Source organism: Pavona decussata, unplaced genomic scaffold (assembly GCF_977016875.1).
Source record: "Pavona decussata unplaced genomic scaffold, jaPavDecu1.1 SCAFFOLD_9, whole genome shotgun sequence".
Taxonomy (NCBI): Eukaryota; Metazoa; Cnidaria; class Anthozoa; order Scleractinia; family Agariciidae; genus Pavona; species Pavona decussata.
This window is the reverse complement of record NW_028145432.1, coordinates 205,196-219,559: the sequence shown is the minus strand read 5'-3', so window position 1 is coordinate 219,559 and position 14,364 is coordinate 205,196. Positions and strand designations below refer to the sequence as shown.

Below are 14,364 nucleotides of genomic sequence, written 5' to 3'. Positions count from 1 at the left end.
GACCAATCGATAACCACACAACCGTTGATCGATTGCTATCGATTGGCTCAGCAACCTCGAACAGACGTCACGCACGCTACCTGTCCGATCATCTGCCATTTTTAAGAAGCCCTGGGGACGAAATTGCTTTTTTTTTTTTTTTAGATAAAACTAGTGAGCAGCACGTCTGCGAACTCTTACAGTTGTGAAACGATTTATTTTCTCCTACGCGTTTCGTGTGACTAACGCACACTTCGTCAGGGAGTTTTACAATACAACATAAGTGACCTGTATATATACCTACATAAAAGACTAAACTAAATTTTACATTACGTAAAACCGCACCTACGCTAGCGGATTTACATGTAGGAAACAGGCGAAAACGTGTGCAAGGCGTTACATATTTTGTGCTTGACATAATTTTGGGGCCCACAGTTTTAGCTAAAACTGTGGACCCCAAAATTACAAAGTACAAAGTTGTGTTTTTTATACGTCGATTCCGGCTCCGTCAATCCGCAACCAATCGATACCAATCGATACCAATTTATCTATCGATTGGTATTGATAATCGATACCAATCGATAACCACACAAATCTTCGCCATCGATTGGTCATCGATTATCAATATCAATCGATTAATTGATCTCGATTGGTATCGATTGATATCGATTGTCATCGATTATCGATTCCATCGATTGGATACTCCGGGAGTGTGTGACTACTAGCCGTTCATAACTTGTTAGTGGCAATTATCGCAATTAAAAATTAACCATCATCTCTTTGACATGCTAGCGTGTCATTATCAACTTTGTGCTCATGAAAATGCATTTTATTTGCATGCCAACAAAACTGAACACATCTTGTAGATCATATCCAAGGCCTCGCTTTAGTGATGAGGCTGAGGGGAGTTTGAGAAGGGCCCGAAGCGTAGTTATCTAACAAAGGTGACTTGAATGAGATGACTCCAAGAAGGAAACTGGATTGAAAACTCTAACAGTGAGGAATGAAAGGACACCAACCTTACATGTAACATAAGCATCGTCGAATATGTTTGATAACTAAGTTTGGAGTATCCATTCTGGCCCCGGATGTTCAAAGCGTGGATAACTCTATCCAGTGGATAAATCATTATCCAGCGGATAACATGTACTCCAATCAATACAGTTTATCCGCTGGATAAAGTTATCCGCTCTTTGAACACCTGGGGCCTGGTCGAGAACGTAGGCTGAGTCTGTCCAAGCTGTCCGTCGTTATAGCGAGATAGTCATAGTTGTTACAGGCCGTTCAACTGATCTTGAATGTTTTTTTGGCTCAGGTTGTGGACATAGGCATCATTCTTCATAAAGGAGCTTATTTTCGTGATTGGTGGAATGTTATTGATGCTCTTGTGGTGTCTTTCAACATGGCTTCTCTCATCTTAGTGTAAGTACCGGCATAATAATTGAAAAACGATCTACTCGCATTATCACAATGCTTTTATCTTCATCATCCGTATTCGTTTCAACCAGAAATTATGCCCGTCCCTGTTCACTTCCATCGGCCTTGATGCAGGGCAACTTGCCTGGGCATGCAAACGTGTGGGTGTGTGTGGGGGGCGTGTGATAACAAGTCAATACACCTCCATCCTTCTGCGTTCTACTCCTCGTGAAAGCGAGGTCAAATATGTAATGGACTTGCATCGAGGATGAAACTTACAGAGTTCGACAGCGAAACGACTGCTAAGTCTGTCGCCCTCGGATTTCCCCTCAAATTGGAATTTAGAATTGCTGGCTTTATTTCATTTTGGAGGAGGGAGGAAAAACAGAATACTTGGAGACAAAACCTCTCTGCGGGGTGAACCAGGAACAAGCTCAACCCACATTATTGCGTGGACTGCGGGATTGGAATGCGCGGCCACACCGGTGGGAGGCGAGTATTCTCAGTACTACGCCATCCCTGTTCCCCAATTGATCGTAAGAATGCTGTGTTTTCATTGATTTTTTTTTTGTTCTTTTTAGTCAAACAGATTCCTCCTCTCAAGGCCGAACTGTGATCAAAGCACTCAGGGTTTTCCGTGTGCTCAGACCTTTTAAGGGCGTGCACAAAATTAAGAAATTACAGGTATGTTTATAATCTTTCTCTAGTTTGTTAACCCTTCAAGCCTAGCCCAGCAATAGCGACCAGAATGTTGTTTCTCCTTACAAGGTCATAAGAATTACGGAAATGATCAACAAAGATAAAATGTTATGATGTTTAACGAAATTCTCTCAACTAGTGCCATAAGAAATATACAGAAAATAGCAAGGAGATTATGGAGGTTGATCCTGGCGTTGAGGGACGCAGGCGAAATCTCAAGAATCCAAACATTTTGATCCTCGTGTTTGCGTCTAAGATGTGAAACACGTGGATACATGATGGGCACTAAATTCAGCGATTTCAGTATAGCTTAGGCATTTTCAGTTGAGATTTAACAAATTGACGGCAGTTTTCTATGGTCTATACTCTTAAAGATCATGAAATGAAATCAAGGGGAACCATGAGCCGCAGGCAAGTGGTTTCACTGCCAAGTTTTGAATATTTTATGGCATCATTTTATGGTCTATAAGAGTATAGAGTGTTTTTATTCACGTGACTACCGGCCATATTGGTTTACTGAAACAAAAGAAAGTATTTACACAAAAATAGAGTTCAATTCCCAGAGGTTTAGTTTGGGACACCAACATGGCCGCCATTTCTTTGTTTTGGGACACCAATATGGCCGCCGTGACGTCATGTGAAAACACTCTATAGACCATAAAAACTGTCGTTGATTTATTTTCTACAATAACGTGGGAAAAGTACAGCGGAATTGGCGCTATTTTCTGTTGAAAGAGTGCGCCCGTTACATCTGACGTCATTTTAATTGTCTGTACTTTTATAGACAATAGTAACGAGCCAATCATCGCGTGGGAATTTTGACAATTATTGTAAAAATTTCCGTGGTATTTTGATGGTTAATTTGTTCTGTGTGTTCCTGTTGCAGGGGGTGTTTCGTTGCATGTGGTATTCAGTGAAGAATGTAGCGAACATTCTGATGATCACCGCGCTGTTTCTTTTCATCTTTGCTGTTATGGGCGTGCAATTGTTTAGTGGAAAGTTTCAAAAATGTAACGACCCTTCAAAGTTGACGGAGGAAGAATGCAAGTAAGAAATAAAACATTTTGCTTTAATACGTTATTGTGAGAAGGAAAAGGATAAGCCCTGTTCTTGATTCTGAAGATGACTGTCGTCTTTCAATGGACATTTTTAAACAGCCGTAAAGACGGCGGCAACGAGAAGGTTATCAAGCAGTAGGGTTGATTTATTTTTAGCGCACGCGTTAGTTTCTGGATAGTTCGGGGAACACATTGTCTTGCTTCTGAATTGTACAAACTGAACGAGATGCATGGAAAAATCGCGACGTATTTCTAGTTGCATTTCTAGTTTTTTTTTTTTTTTTTTTTTTGAGTGGAACAAGCGAATGCGTACGAAATTGTAATTCCGCGAGAAAACAAAGAGGACCATCTCCTCGTGGAAGGAGTCGCGCTCCTCGCGTGTTTCCGCGCTCACTCCTCGATCGGTGAGACAAACTACTCGTTGACTCACTTTGAAAGGTTTTCAACATGACGGACGATCACACATGTACAACGTTCTGTGGAGACTTCAGGTCTCACTTGCTGCAAAGCATATTAAAAAAAAACCACTAATTTGTCGGATAAAACAATTTAGAACAATTCAGAATCTATTGAAAAGAATTCTGCGGAGTTTAGCCTTATCTTTGAAAAATCTTAAATTGATAATCTTAATAATCTTAAATTTGAATGTTATGAAATAATTACATTTGTTATGTAACGGGTGAATCATTTTCTTTATTTATGTTTTTCCAGAGGCCAGTTCTTCATTTTCAAGTACAATAAAAATACCCAGCAGCAAGAAGTCCAGGAGGTTAGTTAACTTATTTACACCGCACAGCATAGCGACTCACCTAGTTTGTTGGTGTCTTCTCAGGGTTTGAAGTAATATATCAAACACGAGGAGGAGTGTTTCCTCCGATTTCCAAACACCGAGAAGTTGGTTGGAAAAACGAGGCGCAGCCGAGATTTTTTAACCAACTTCGAGGTGTTTGGAAATCGGAGGAAACCCTCTTTCGAGTGTTTGATATAGTTTCTCAAACTACTGATAATTCTTGGAGAAATTCGAAGCAAAAGTTCACAAAATTTTATGATAATTAAGATCACATTTCTAACCCTCCTTCACGGTAGTGAATTGCTTTGTTTTGGCTTGATGAATTATTAATGAGTTTGAGAACAAAAAAACTTGGTGCAGACAGCACTCTAGCGGGGTGAGGAGAGTGCTCCCTCATATAAGCTTCCGTCCCGGGGGAGGGGAGGGGAAGGGCGCAGTAATTTTATAAAAAAAATATAAATGAAGCGATTTTTGTCTCCCTCAAGCTTGCAAGCCTAAGTTAGAAGCTATCTCAGTGTAATTTGCAATTTTTCCCCAAATCTTCTCCAAGTTTTTATGAAGTTTCGTACGTGTCGGAAGCCACTGCGATATTGCGGAGACAAATCTAACCCTAAGGGGAGGGGGGTGGAGGGGTAGGGGAGGGGGGAAGGAGGAGAAGAGGAAAGGAAGGCTTTTCTTCCCTTTTCCCCTTCCTCGTCTCATTTCCCCTCCGCCGCCCCGAAAAGCTTGATACTCAGGCTACGACAAATCACGCTCAAGTCGCATTAAATCGGTACTGAGTTTACATTCAAGCAGAAAACCCGATCTACCGTGGAATTTTTAATGCTTGATTGACATGATCGCCAAGTTGAATTGGACCGGCGTAAAACAAAGGACCGGGCGGTCAGGTGAATAAAAAGTGGTATGTTTTGTTGACAATAGAGATTTTTAGAATTACGTTAACGGCAAACGGCAGAAATGTCACGTGACCATGTTTACCCCACATTTGCCGCTCGCTGTTTTCAATTTCTCAAATTAAATAGCCAGAAAGATATGAAATAAATGTGCAAGGTGATTTAAAGTGATAAAGTCAAAAGGGCAGGTGCGAACGGGACGCGAAGACCCATGCGAGGCACCTCCCTTGATACAAATGATAATTAAAACACGATCAACCAAAAGACGCCAAATTTAAAAGACGCTAAAAAAACTAGGGATGGCAGGGGCAGGATCGTACAATTGACCAGGTACAGGGATAGAATATGTCTAAGTGATTCTTCAAAAGGTGAAACATGTGCTCAGTAACAAAGTTGCGGAAGGAAGCAGTAGTTGAAAAACTGGTAGGGGGTGAGAATTTACAGATATAGTTCCAGATCTTAACAATACGATTAAAGTAAGAGGCCTGAAAAGTGCTAGTTTTACGTACAGGAGTTTTAAGGTTATAAGGATTACTTAGTCTGGTTCGGCCGTAAGAAACAGGAGAAACAAAATCATAAACATTAAGATCAGTAAAACCTTTCTGACATTTGTAAAAGAAAACAAAATCTTTGAGTTCGCGGTCAAATGTCAGAGGAAGAAGTATTCTGCTGTATTCACATCTACTTATTTTTTTCAACGAAACATAAACGCGAATTTTGCCGTAACCGTGATTCCAGATGTACCATCAAATTGTAACTACTAATTAAACTAAGAACCGTATGGCTATCACTGAGGAGAATTGCTATTCCGAGCGTTGAAATTCACAGGCTCGATTGGTGGGCTAACTGTGATAATTGTTGTTGCTGTTGCTATTGCTAGGTAAAGAACCGCACTTGGGATCGATATGAACTCAACTTTGACAATGTGGCCTACGCGATGTTAACGCTGTACACTTCATCCACGGGTGAAGGTTGGCCCAGGTAAGCAACGATATGAAATTTATCACAGCCGCATGTTTAAAAAGGCTTTTATCAACTGACTGGTCAGGCCACGAAAGGCCATGGCGTAAAGAAACAAGCCGTCGTCACTTCCGCGTGCAGTAAGTCCTTTTTAATAATAATAATAATAATAATAATAATAATAATAATAATAATAATAATAATAATAATAATAATAATAATAATAATAATAATAATAATAATAATAATTATTTTAAAATGAAATAACTTTATTATTTACAAGAATAAAATCTACTAGATACAGTTTTAATTCTATTAAAACCTGATTGATTTTACAGTTTGCTGTCATAAAATTGTAAAATATCAACATCTCATGTATAAAAGCTAATTCATATGGGTTTGGTTAAGAAGTTAAAAGAACAATTTCCACTGATGTAATAAAAATATATATCCCTCATAATAAGAATATTCTAAATAAATGCCCAGTCACAGTGTTTCCAATCATACACTAAAAAATAGTTCAGACTGACATCATCATCATCATCATCATCATCATAATAATAATAATAATAATAATAATAATAATAATAATAATAATAATAATAAAAACCTCAATAAACTTAGCCTCCTTGGCTCGTCACGTCACGCAATCCTCCCCACGTGAGGATTGCGTGACGTGACTCAGTAAACTGAGTGTCAGTTAAACTCAAGTACATGACGAAACGGTTAAGTTATTTAACAATAACTGTCCAAATTCCCGCGTGCTGATTGGTTCGTAGGTATTGCCTGTAAGAGTACAGACAATAAAATGACGTCAGATGTGGCGTGTGCTTTCTCAACGGACAAAATAGCCAATTCCGCTCGTACTTTTTTCATGTTATTGTAAAAAACAAATTGACGGCAGTGTTATAAGGTGTATACTCTTATAGACCATAAAATGACGCTATAAAATGTTCAAAACTTGGTAGTTGAGTTTGAACATTTGGGCATAGACCTTAGAAAACTGCCGTCGATTGTAAACGTGCACTCAAAAATTGGTTGAGACTTTCACTGAGAAAACAGAAAAACCGTGCGATAACCAATTGTGATTGACTTCCGTATTGGAGTCATTCCCTGCTACTAAACCACCGAGTTGTTAAATCTCAAGTTTTTAATTCTCCTAATAGAAACTGCATACAATACAGCGGATGCAGTAAAGAGAATTTATATGCTGATCTTAGGGTCGTTTTACTCTTTTTTCCCTAGTGGTATGCAGAGAACTATGGACACAACAGAAGCTAACAGGGGTCCAATTGTAAACAACAGTCCTGGTTACGCCATTTATTACATCAGTTTTGTGGTGGTCTTCTCTTTCTTTTTTCTCAACATCTTCGTGGCGCTTATCATACTGACATTCCAGGAGGAAGGGGAGAGAGAGATCGCCAGTTGTGAACTAGATAGGAACCAGGTAAATATTCTCTTTTGGCTGAGAGGCCATTGCAAATCACTGAACTCAAGGCACACGACGGCGTCGGAGTTTTACTGCAAAGCCAAATAACCAAATAGCAGGTTTCTTAACAACTGATGGTCTGAAATCATTTAGCTATAGGACCGCAAAGTATTGGAATTCCTAACCGGACAAGCTTAGAACTGCCTCTGCGCCAAAGGGCTTCATTAGAGCAATACGGCATTGTAATTTTAATTGAGAAGTGGTTTTCTCATCCAATTTGAATGATTTTTGTACTTGGATTTTAGTATATTTTAGGATGTAGTTTAGTTTAGTTTTGATTTAGTTTGTTATCTTTTCTCTCGAAGATACTAGCTTATCTTAGCTATTTTAAAAATTCCAGTTGAAATAAAGGTTTATGTATGTTATGTATGTATGTTCAGCTGTATGAAGTTTTCAAAAATAGAATTTCTGTTTTTCACGTGAAATAGTTTTTCGAGCCCGAAATGTTTGTTGGGTCTTTAAGACTGAAACACACGACCAGGCCTGGTTGCAAAATGAAGAAAAAAAAGAGAAGTGGGAGCTTTTTAAAACCGTTCATTGACTTGATATATCTTTAAAATGTTCAGATAGTGCTCTGTGAAAATAATGAAAAACTGTTTGTTTTACAACAGCGTGACTGCATTCAGTTTGCCCTGACAGCTAAGCCTGCGCAGCGTTACATGCCAGCTGACCACAAGAGCCTGCAATACAGGATCTGGAAGCTGGTGATGTCAAAGCCGTTTGATACGTTTATTCTAGTCCTGATCGCGCTCAACACCGCAGTCCTTATGTCCCAGGTGGGAATTAAGAACAAAACATCAAAAATAATATTTTACTGACTTCACTCAACTATTAATCACAGTCTGCCCTTCGTCCTCCCTCTAGCTCTCCTCTTATCTTCGTGAAATAGAATCGTTAGGGACTTTAAGAAACCACGACAAACGAGAACGTCACCTAAAAATATATGTTCGCGTTACTTGCACTACTTCGCGATTATTCCAATTTTTTCAACTTGTACAATGTAGCCAAACTATCCTGAAACAGAATTGGCCATTTTCCAGTTGTTTGCTTAGTGGCCTGGCCTTTGATTGAAAGCGAGGCTGGGGGTGACCTTGTTTTGATACAAACCTCACTGCTTTTCATAAGTAAATGCAAATTAGTTAGCATAAGAACAGCATGATCTACATATGAAACGCGGTGAGGTTTGTATCAAAACAAGGTCATCCCTAGCCTCGCTTCCACTCCAAGGCCAGGTCCCTAAGCACACAACTGTAAAATGGGTTATTGGTAGGAGTGGTGTTCAAGTTGAGAATATTTACCGCCATGTGCTCACGTCCTCCACTAAAACTTAAACTTAAATTTATTCATTTTACGTTGTTGTTTTGCCGAGGACGGCGAAGAAATGTACCAAAATTTATAACGCTGGTGCAGAGCGATTGATTAAATCCTATTGTTTTGTGATGTTCTCGTTGCGGTCGTTGTATTAACTTCTTTAACTCCCTATTGTCATTAAAGGTACGCTCTTGCTAAATTAAGCGCCTATTCTCCTCACCCTCTCAATGTTTTTGTTCTTGTTTTGTTGGGGGGAGGATGCAGTGCCAACTGTTTTTTTATCTTTTCCATTTTCATTCGAGACTTCTTTTCTATTTACAGCATTATAATGAACCTCCATATTTTAAAGATGTTCTAATGTGGCTGAACATCGCCTTCACTATTCTCTATATGCTAGAGGCTGGACTAAAGTTTTTTGCATTAAGATGGGTAGGTTTTGTTCATTTACTGTTGCATGCAGTCCCATACCCGGAGACCTCAGGCTTTTTGGCCAGCGGTTGGTCGTCAGGAGATACTCTGGGAAACTGGTTATTACCGCAGGGTCGTGGCGACCAACCGCTGGCCAAAGAGCCAGAGGACTCTGGGTACGAGATCCGTAAACGCTCCTAGAGACCGGAAGTGATCAGTATTTGTATAGCACATAATTCCATGGCGAGATGATCAAATGCGCTTTACAGTATGGAGACACTCTCCAGATCGAATTGAAATTTGGAAATGTTGGTTTTTGAGGAGAGGGGAAAACCGGAGTACCCGGAGAAAAACCTCTTGGAGGAAAGACTAGAAGCAACGACAAACTCAACCCACATATGACACTGAGTCCGGGAATCGAAACTGGGCCACAGGCTAGTGCTGTCAAAACTGCGCCATCCCTGCTCCATCCCTGCTCCATCCCTGGTGAGAGTATGCATGTTTATTTGCAGGCTGGGAATGACATGTTTTTCATCTTTGTGTATATGTTAATCCGCGTTTGCAAACCTCGAAATAAATCTTATTTCATTTTGCTTTTATTTCAGAATTATTTTCGAGATTACTGGAACATATTTGACTTTATCGTGGTGTTAGGTGGCTTGTTGGATGTCATAGTAACCGTTGTTGTCCAACTGAGTAAGACGGTAAGTAAAGGGGCCCGGGGTGGAGAATCTGTAAGTTGCCAGTGTCCCAAGGAGAAAATTGTTGGACGTGTCAACAGCCAACAATCTTGCGGACTGAACATTTTGACGTTTAAGTCAGATTTCAGACTCCTTCCAAATTTTCAATGTTCCTTGGTGTAATTTGGCATTTCTTTAACGATTACATATTGTGGGTGATCCAGTCATACAGAAATAATTGCGTCACCAATTTGATAATTTAGTTTCAATTTCAAAATCTCAGTGACAAACTATGACCACTGGACGTCTGCCTTGTTCAAGGCATCTCTCCATAGTCGAAGGTGGTGCGCATGGTGTTGTGGGACTTCACATTTTAGTCCTTCCCGTCACGCCCTGCGCCCCAGTTTTACCCGCTTTTTCCATAAAATACTTTGGCGTCCGAGGCCTAGGCAGTCTGGACGTTCAACAGTTTTTCTAGGAGATTAGTAGTTTAAAATCGAGAATAAGAAATTGTGTTTTACCAGAGTGTTTGAAGTAACTAAGCGTGTCTCCGTTGCCATCTTCTTATCAGAAGTTTGCCAGTAGAGTCTCACTTGTTTGTTAAGGGCTTACCTGAGATTCGTTAATTTCTTGAAAATTTTTTATTCCCCAAATTAATTCATTCATCATTCAGTATTCATCTGCGCAGACTAATTTCGTCATTTATTTCACAGGACAAGAACCCATTGGGTATCGGTATTGATCCCAGTATGTTTCGTCTGTTTCGCGCGGCGAGACTCATCAAACTTCTTCGACGTGGATACACCATAAGAATTCTTTTGTGGACATTTCTCCAATCATTCAAGGTCAGACCTTTTTGCTCATTTGCGTAGTTTCTTATACGGGCTCAAAGTAATTGGCTATGTTGTTGTGGTATCCCTGCCCTTTCTAAATAAATAAATAAATAAATAAATAAATAAAAAGTATATGAATAAATAAATGGGTAAACAAACAAGAACGTAAACAGTTTCTGCCAAAGAATCCTAAAGTCTTTTGTTCTAGCAAGGGATTTGTCTCGTTGTTTGAACACGAACATCATCGTCATCATCATCTCGTCGTCGCCATCGTCATCGTCACCATCATCTTCATTATCATCATGATCGTCATCATCATCATCGACAACAACAATAACACCAGCAGCAACTGCAACATCAACGACAGCAATAATAAAACAACAATAAAAAACGTAGTTGTTCACTCCATCCTTCCATTCGCATTGTCGTGTAATAACTGTTTCTTGTGTCCTGTGAGGATGTGTTCTTTCTATTAACCTCCCTCCGGCTTGGGTAAGTATCGTCTCCGTGTACACGAAGCTTTCCTCCTAAAAAACAGTTGGAACACCTGTAGAAATGATATCCAGTATGTTTGTATCTTAAGCCATACACAATGAATTGTCTAAAATTTATGTCATTTTATTGTGGTTGAATTGAAAAGAGAAAGAATATAATTTTGGGGAAAAGGGTACTATGAATTAAATCTAGGGCTCTATTTGCCCATACATCCACTTTATCCTACCTTGATTGTTTATTTATTAATCAAAGTATGTGTTACCATGTCGACAGGCTCTCCCTTACGTCACTCTTCTTATCATGTTGATGTTCTTCATGTACGCCGTCATCGGAATGCAGGTGAGATGTTGAACTATATGTTGAACCATCAAAGTTTTGTCCTTCACAAAGGATATGCTCATTTTCCAAATCTGAATCGTTTGGGCATGCGCTAAAATCCGGAACGCCGGAACGAAACCACCGGAACCATCGGAAAGGAGCCACCGAAACGAACCGAAGGAAACTAGCAGAACCAGTGTAGACCTTCAAAACCGATAACATAAGATAAAACCAGGCCGCATTTACTCTTTTTGAGCTGATATGAGCCACAGGCTGGGGTAGGTAATTAGGGGTGGGGGCGGAATGTTCTGCCACCCCCCCCCCCCCCCTCTCCTCAAAAAAATATCACCAAGCCAAAGCATACTCATCTTTCTTAACTGTCCTTTTCAGCTCTTTGGTAAAATAGACTTGGATCGAGACACAGAAATCCACGAGGATAATCACTTCAGAAATCTTTTACAAGCGTTGCAAGTTCTCTTCAGGTAACGAACAATATCCTGACTGTTGCTATGTGTTATGTGTTGCATAAATGTTATTATATATTATGATTGGAGAACATTTTGAAAAGTCTTATACGAAGAAATTCGTGGTGATCAAAGGGGCAGTATCATGGGAGATTTCATGATTTTTAGCCAAAATTCACTAAACTTAAACTTTGAATACAGTTATAATTAATTTTTCAATCGCTAATTTAAAGAAATATTAATAGTGATTCTAAGACGAAGGGTTGAACCAAAATATAGTACAACGGGCGATATTTAGTGCGTTACAACAGCGAAATTTGAAAACGTCTGACAGACGTTTTCAAATTTTAACCCCTCTCTATCTTGGTCATCTGCCGGCGAAAATATCCGTGAATAGTTACTTTGCATTCTGATAGTCTTTTAATGGAATTTTGTCGTTATATCTTGGCTGCTATCAACCGAACAGCGTCTTTCCGATTTTCAATGTGTTACTAAAAATAGCATGATACTGTCCCTTTAAGGATGCTGCCTACCAATAAAGAAGTATTTTTGCGTGGTTTACGACTATGCAGGGAATACAGATCTCAGCAAGGGCTATTGAAATCGAAAAAGAAAATTGGGGGTAACCACGCATTTGTTAGAGATAATTAAGTGACAATTATTAAAAAAAAAAAAAAAACAGTAAAAGACAAAGCAATGTATGGCGTTTTTTTCCAAATTGAAGCTTTATTATCTCTGAAAAATGCATAGTTGCCCACAATTTTCTTTTTGGATATCAAGAGCACTTGTTAATTTCTGCTTTCTACGCATAGTTTTAAACTGCGCAAAAATATCCCTGTATTAGTAGGCATCACCCATAGGAAACCCGAGTATCTCGAGATGCGCAGAACGTATGCGTAGTAACAAAAGTAGGCACCGTCCTTAAAAGTTAGACTGAAGAAAAATCGACGGTTTGGTGATGGATTAGTTATGACCACGAATGTATAACTTTGAGTTTGTGTCTTTCATATAAGACATCGTTATGTTTGCCATTGACGTGATTTCAGGCAAGCTTTAGTGCTAGGGCTAATTTCTGCTTTCTCCGCAGAGTTTTAAACCGCGCAAAAATATCCCTGTATTATGACAATAGGGGACGCTTTGTCTGACATCTCAGCAGAGTGCATTTCTGGACATGTATCCTTAATTTCACTGAACAAAACAAACTTTTCCAATCCCGCTTCCCAAAGTTAATTTATAGAGACTTTACGCAAACACGACGCCGTTGGCGACGAAAACGTCAATAAAGAAAAGGCTTAATGAGCTTAACAATGCTGTGCACGTGCATTAAAAATTTTGAGACATTTCGTCGCCATCTTCGGCCAAACAACGACGTGAAATGCCCAAATTGAAGGTTTTATGGAGAGCGTGAGCACATGACAGTAAATTTTCATTCTCCGTGCTAACTTGAAGACTGTTCGCACCAGTTCTGTTACTGGATAGTTCGGCCACATTGTAGAAGTTGAACGAATTGGAAGAAGCGCAAAGTGGTACAAGTAACACGAACTTGTATTTTCAAGTGACGTTTTCGTTGGCGTTGCCGTCGTGGCTACGTAAAGCCCCCTATGTCTCGTCCAGCGCGCGGCCGTCCCGCGGTATTCAGTCTCCGTTCTCGTCCCTACTGAATTTATGTGAATTTCTGTTTTTGTTTCTGGGAAAGAGTCTGAACCGATTTTATCAGATGCTGCATCCTTTCAATGTCAATTAAACTTATTTATTTCATTTCTCCTGTCGAAAATGTTTTGGAAGGCTAATTTTCATAATATTATTGATATTCTTGGAAAAATTCAAAGCAGACGATCACCAAATTTTGTGATAATTAAGATCACACGACACGATTTCCTTTTGTTTTCTCTTAACGAATTTATTAATGAATTTGAGAAGGTTCAGGCTAATTTACACATACTGATTGGCCCGATTTGACCCAATTTGACAAAGAAAGTGAATGAGCGGACGAACGTTGGCCTGATTTATAAAATAGGCCACTTTCGATTTGCTTTGGGCCTCGTTATGAAAGCGAGGCTGAAGTCAAAGTTTTTATTATTTTCATTCATATACAAACAAAACTAATTTCAAGTGAAAAGCTTTGCACTTAGCCTCGCTATCACAATGAGGTTCACAGCAACTCGGAAATAGCCTATGTCTGTGGGGTGTTACAAATGTTTCGAGTTTTGAGGTCGATTTACACCCTGCGCAATACCAACGGAAAAAGATTGACCCATGCGATTGAATCTACTTATCGGGCTGATGGGTTGGTACGTAGTAATGAGCCTGTTAGAGCGGTTTCCAACTAAGTGTCGTAAAATCAAAACCAAATTAATTACTCTGGCCAATCACAACAGATGTAAACAGGGCAACGAGCCAATCAGAATTCGAAACAAATAAATGTAACTGACCCCAAGCGCGGGAAAACGCGTGCGGCGAAAACACGATGGTTTTGATTTGGATTCCCATTGGTTGAGAAAGTGGCGTGAGTTTTGTTAACCAATCACGGAACGTAGTAATGCAAAACCAAAAGAAACGCGAAAATTACAT

The 14,364-nt window shown here is 39.5% G+C and overlaps 1 protein-coding gene across 5 annotated transcripts in view; it reads left to right on the top strand.

The window, feature by feature from the left end:
- The window catches only part of LOC146488384 (putative voltage-dependent R-type calcium channel subunit alpha-1E), a 69,338-nt gene that overhangs the window by 34,911 nt on the left and 20,063 nt on the right, over positions 1–14,364 (top strand). For all 5 annotated transcript variants that reach the window (XM_085116989.1, XM_085116982.1, XM_085116997.1 and 2 more), the window contains 12 exons: positions 1,295–1,401; positions 1,977–2,079; positions 2,981–3,141; positions 3,864–3,921; positions 5,716–5,816; positions 7,041–7,242; positions 7,896–8,060; positions 8,917–9,024; positions 9,609–9,707; positions 10,397–10,528; positions 11,285–11,350; positions 11,720–11,811. In XM_085116989.1, the coding sequence (XP_084973115.1) occupies positions 1,295–1,401; positions 1,977–2,079; positions 2,981–3,141; positions 3,864–3,921; positions 5,716–5,816; positions 7,041–7,242; positions 7,896–8,060; positions 8,917–9,024; positions 9,609–9,707; positions 10,397–10,528; positions 11,285–11,350; positions 11,720–11,811 (1,394 nt within the window). The remainder of the gene's footprint in view (positions 1–1,294; positions 1,402–1,976; positions 2,080–2,980; positions 3,142–3,863; positions 3,922–5,715; positions 5,817–7,040; positions 7,243–7,895; positions 8,061–8,916; positions 9,025–9,608; positions 9,708–10,396; positions 10,529–11,284; positions 11,351–11,719; positions 11,812–14,364) is intronic.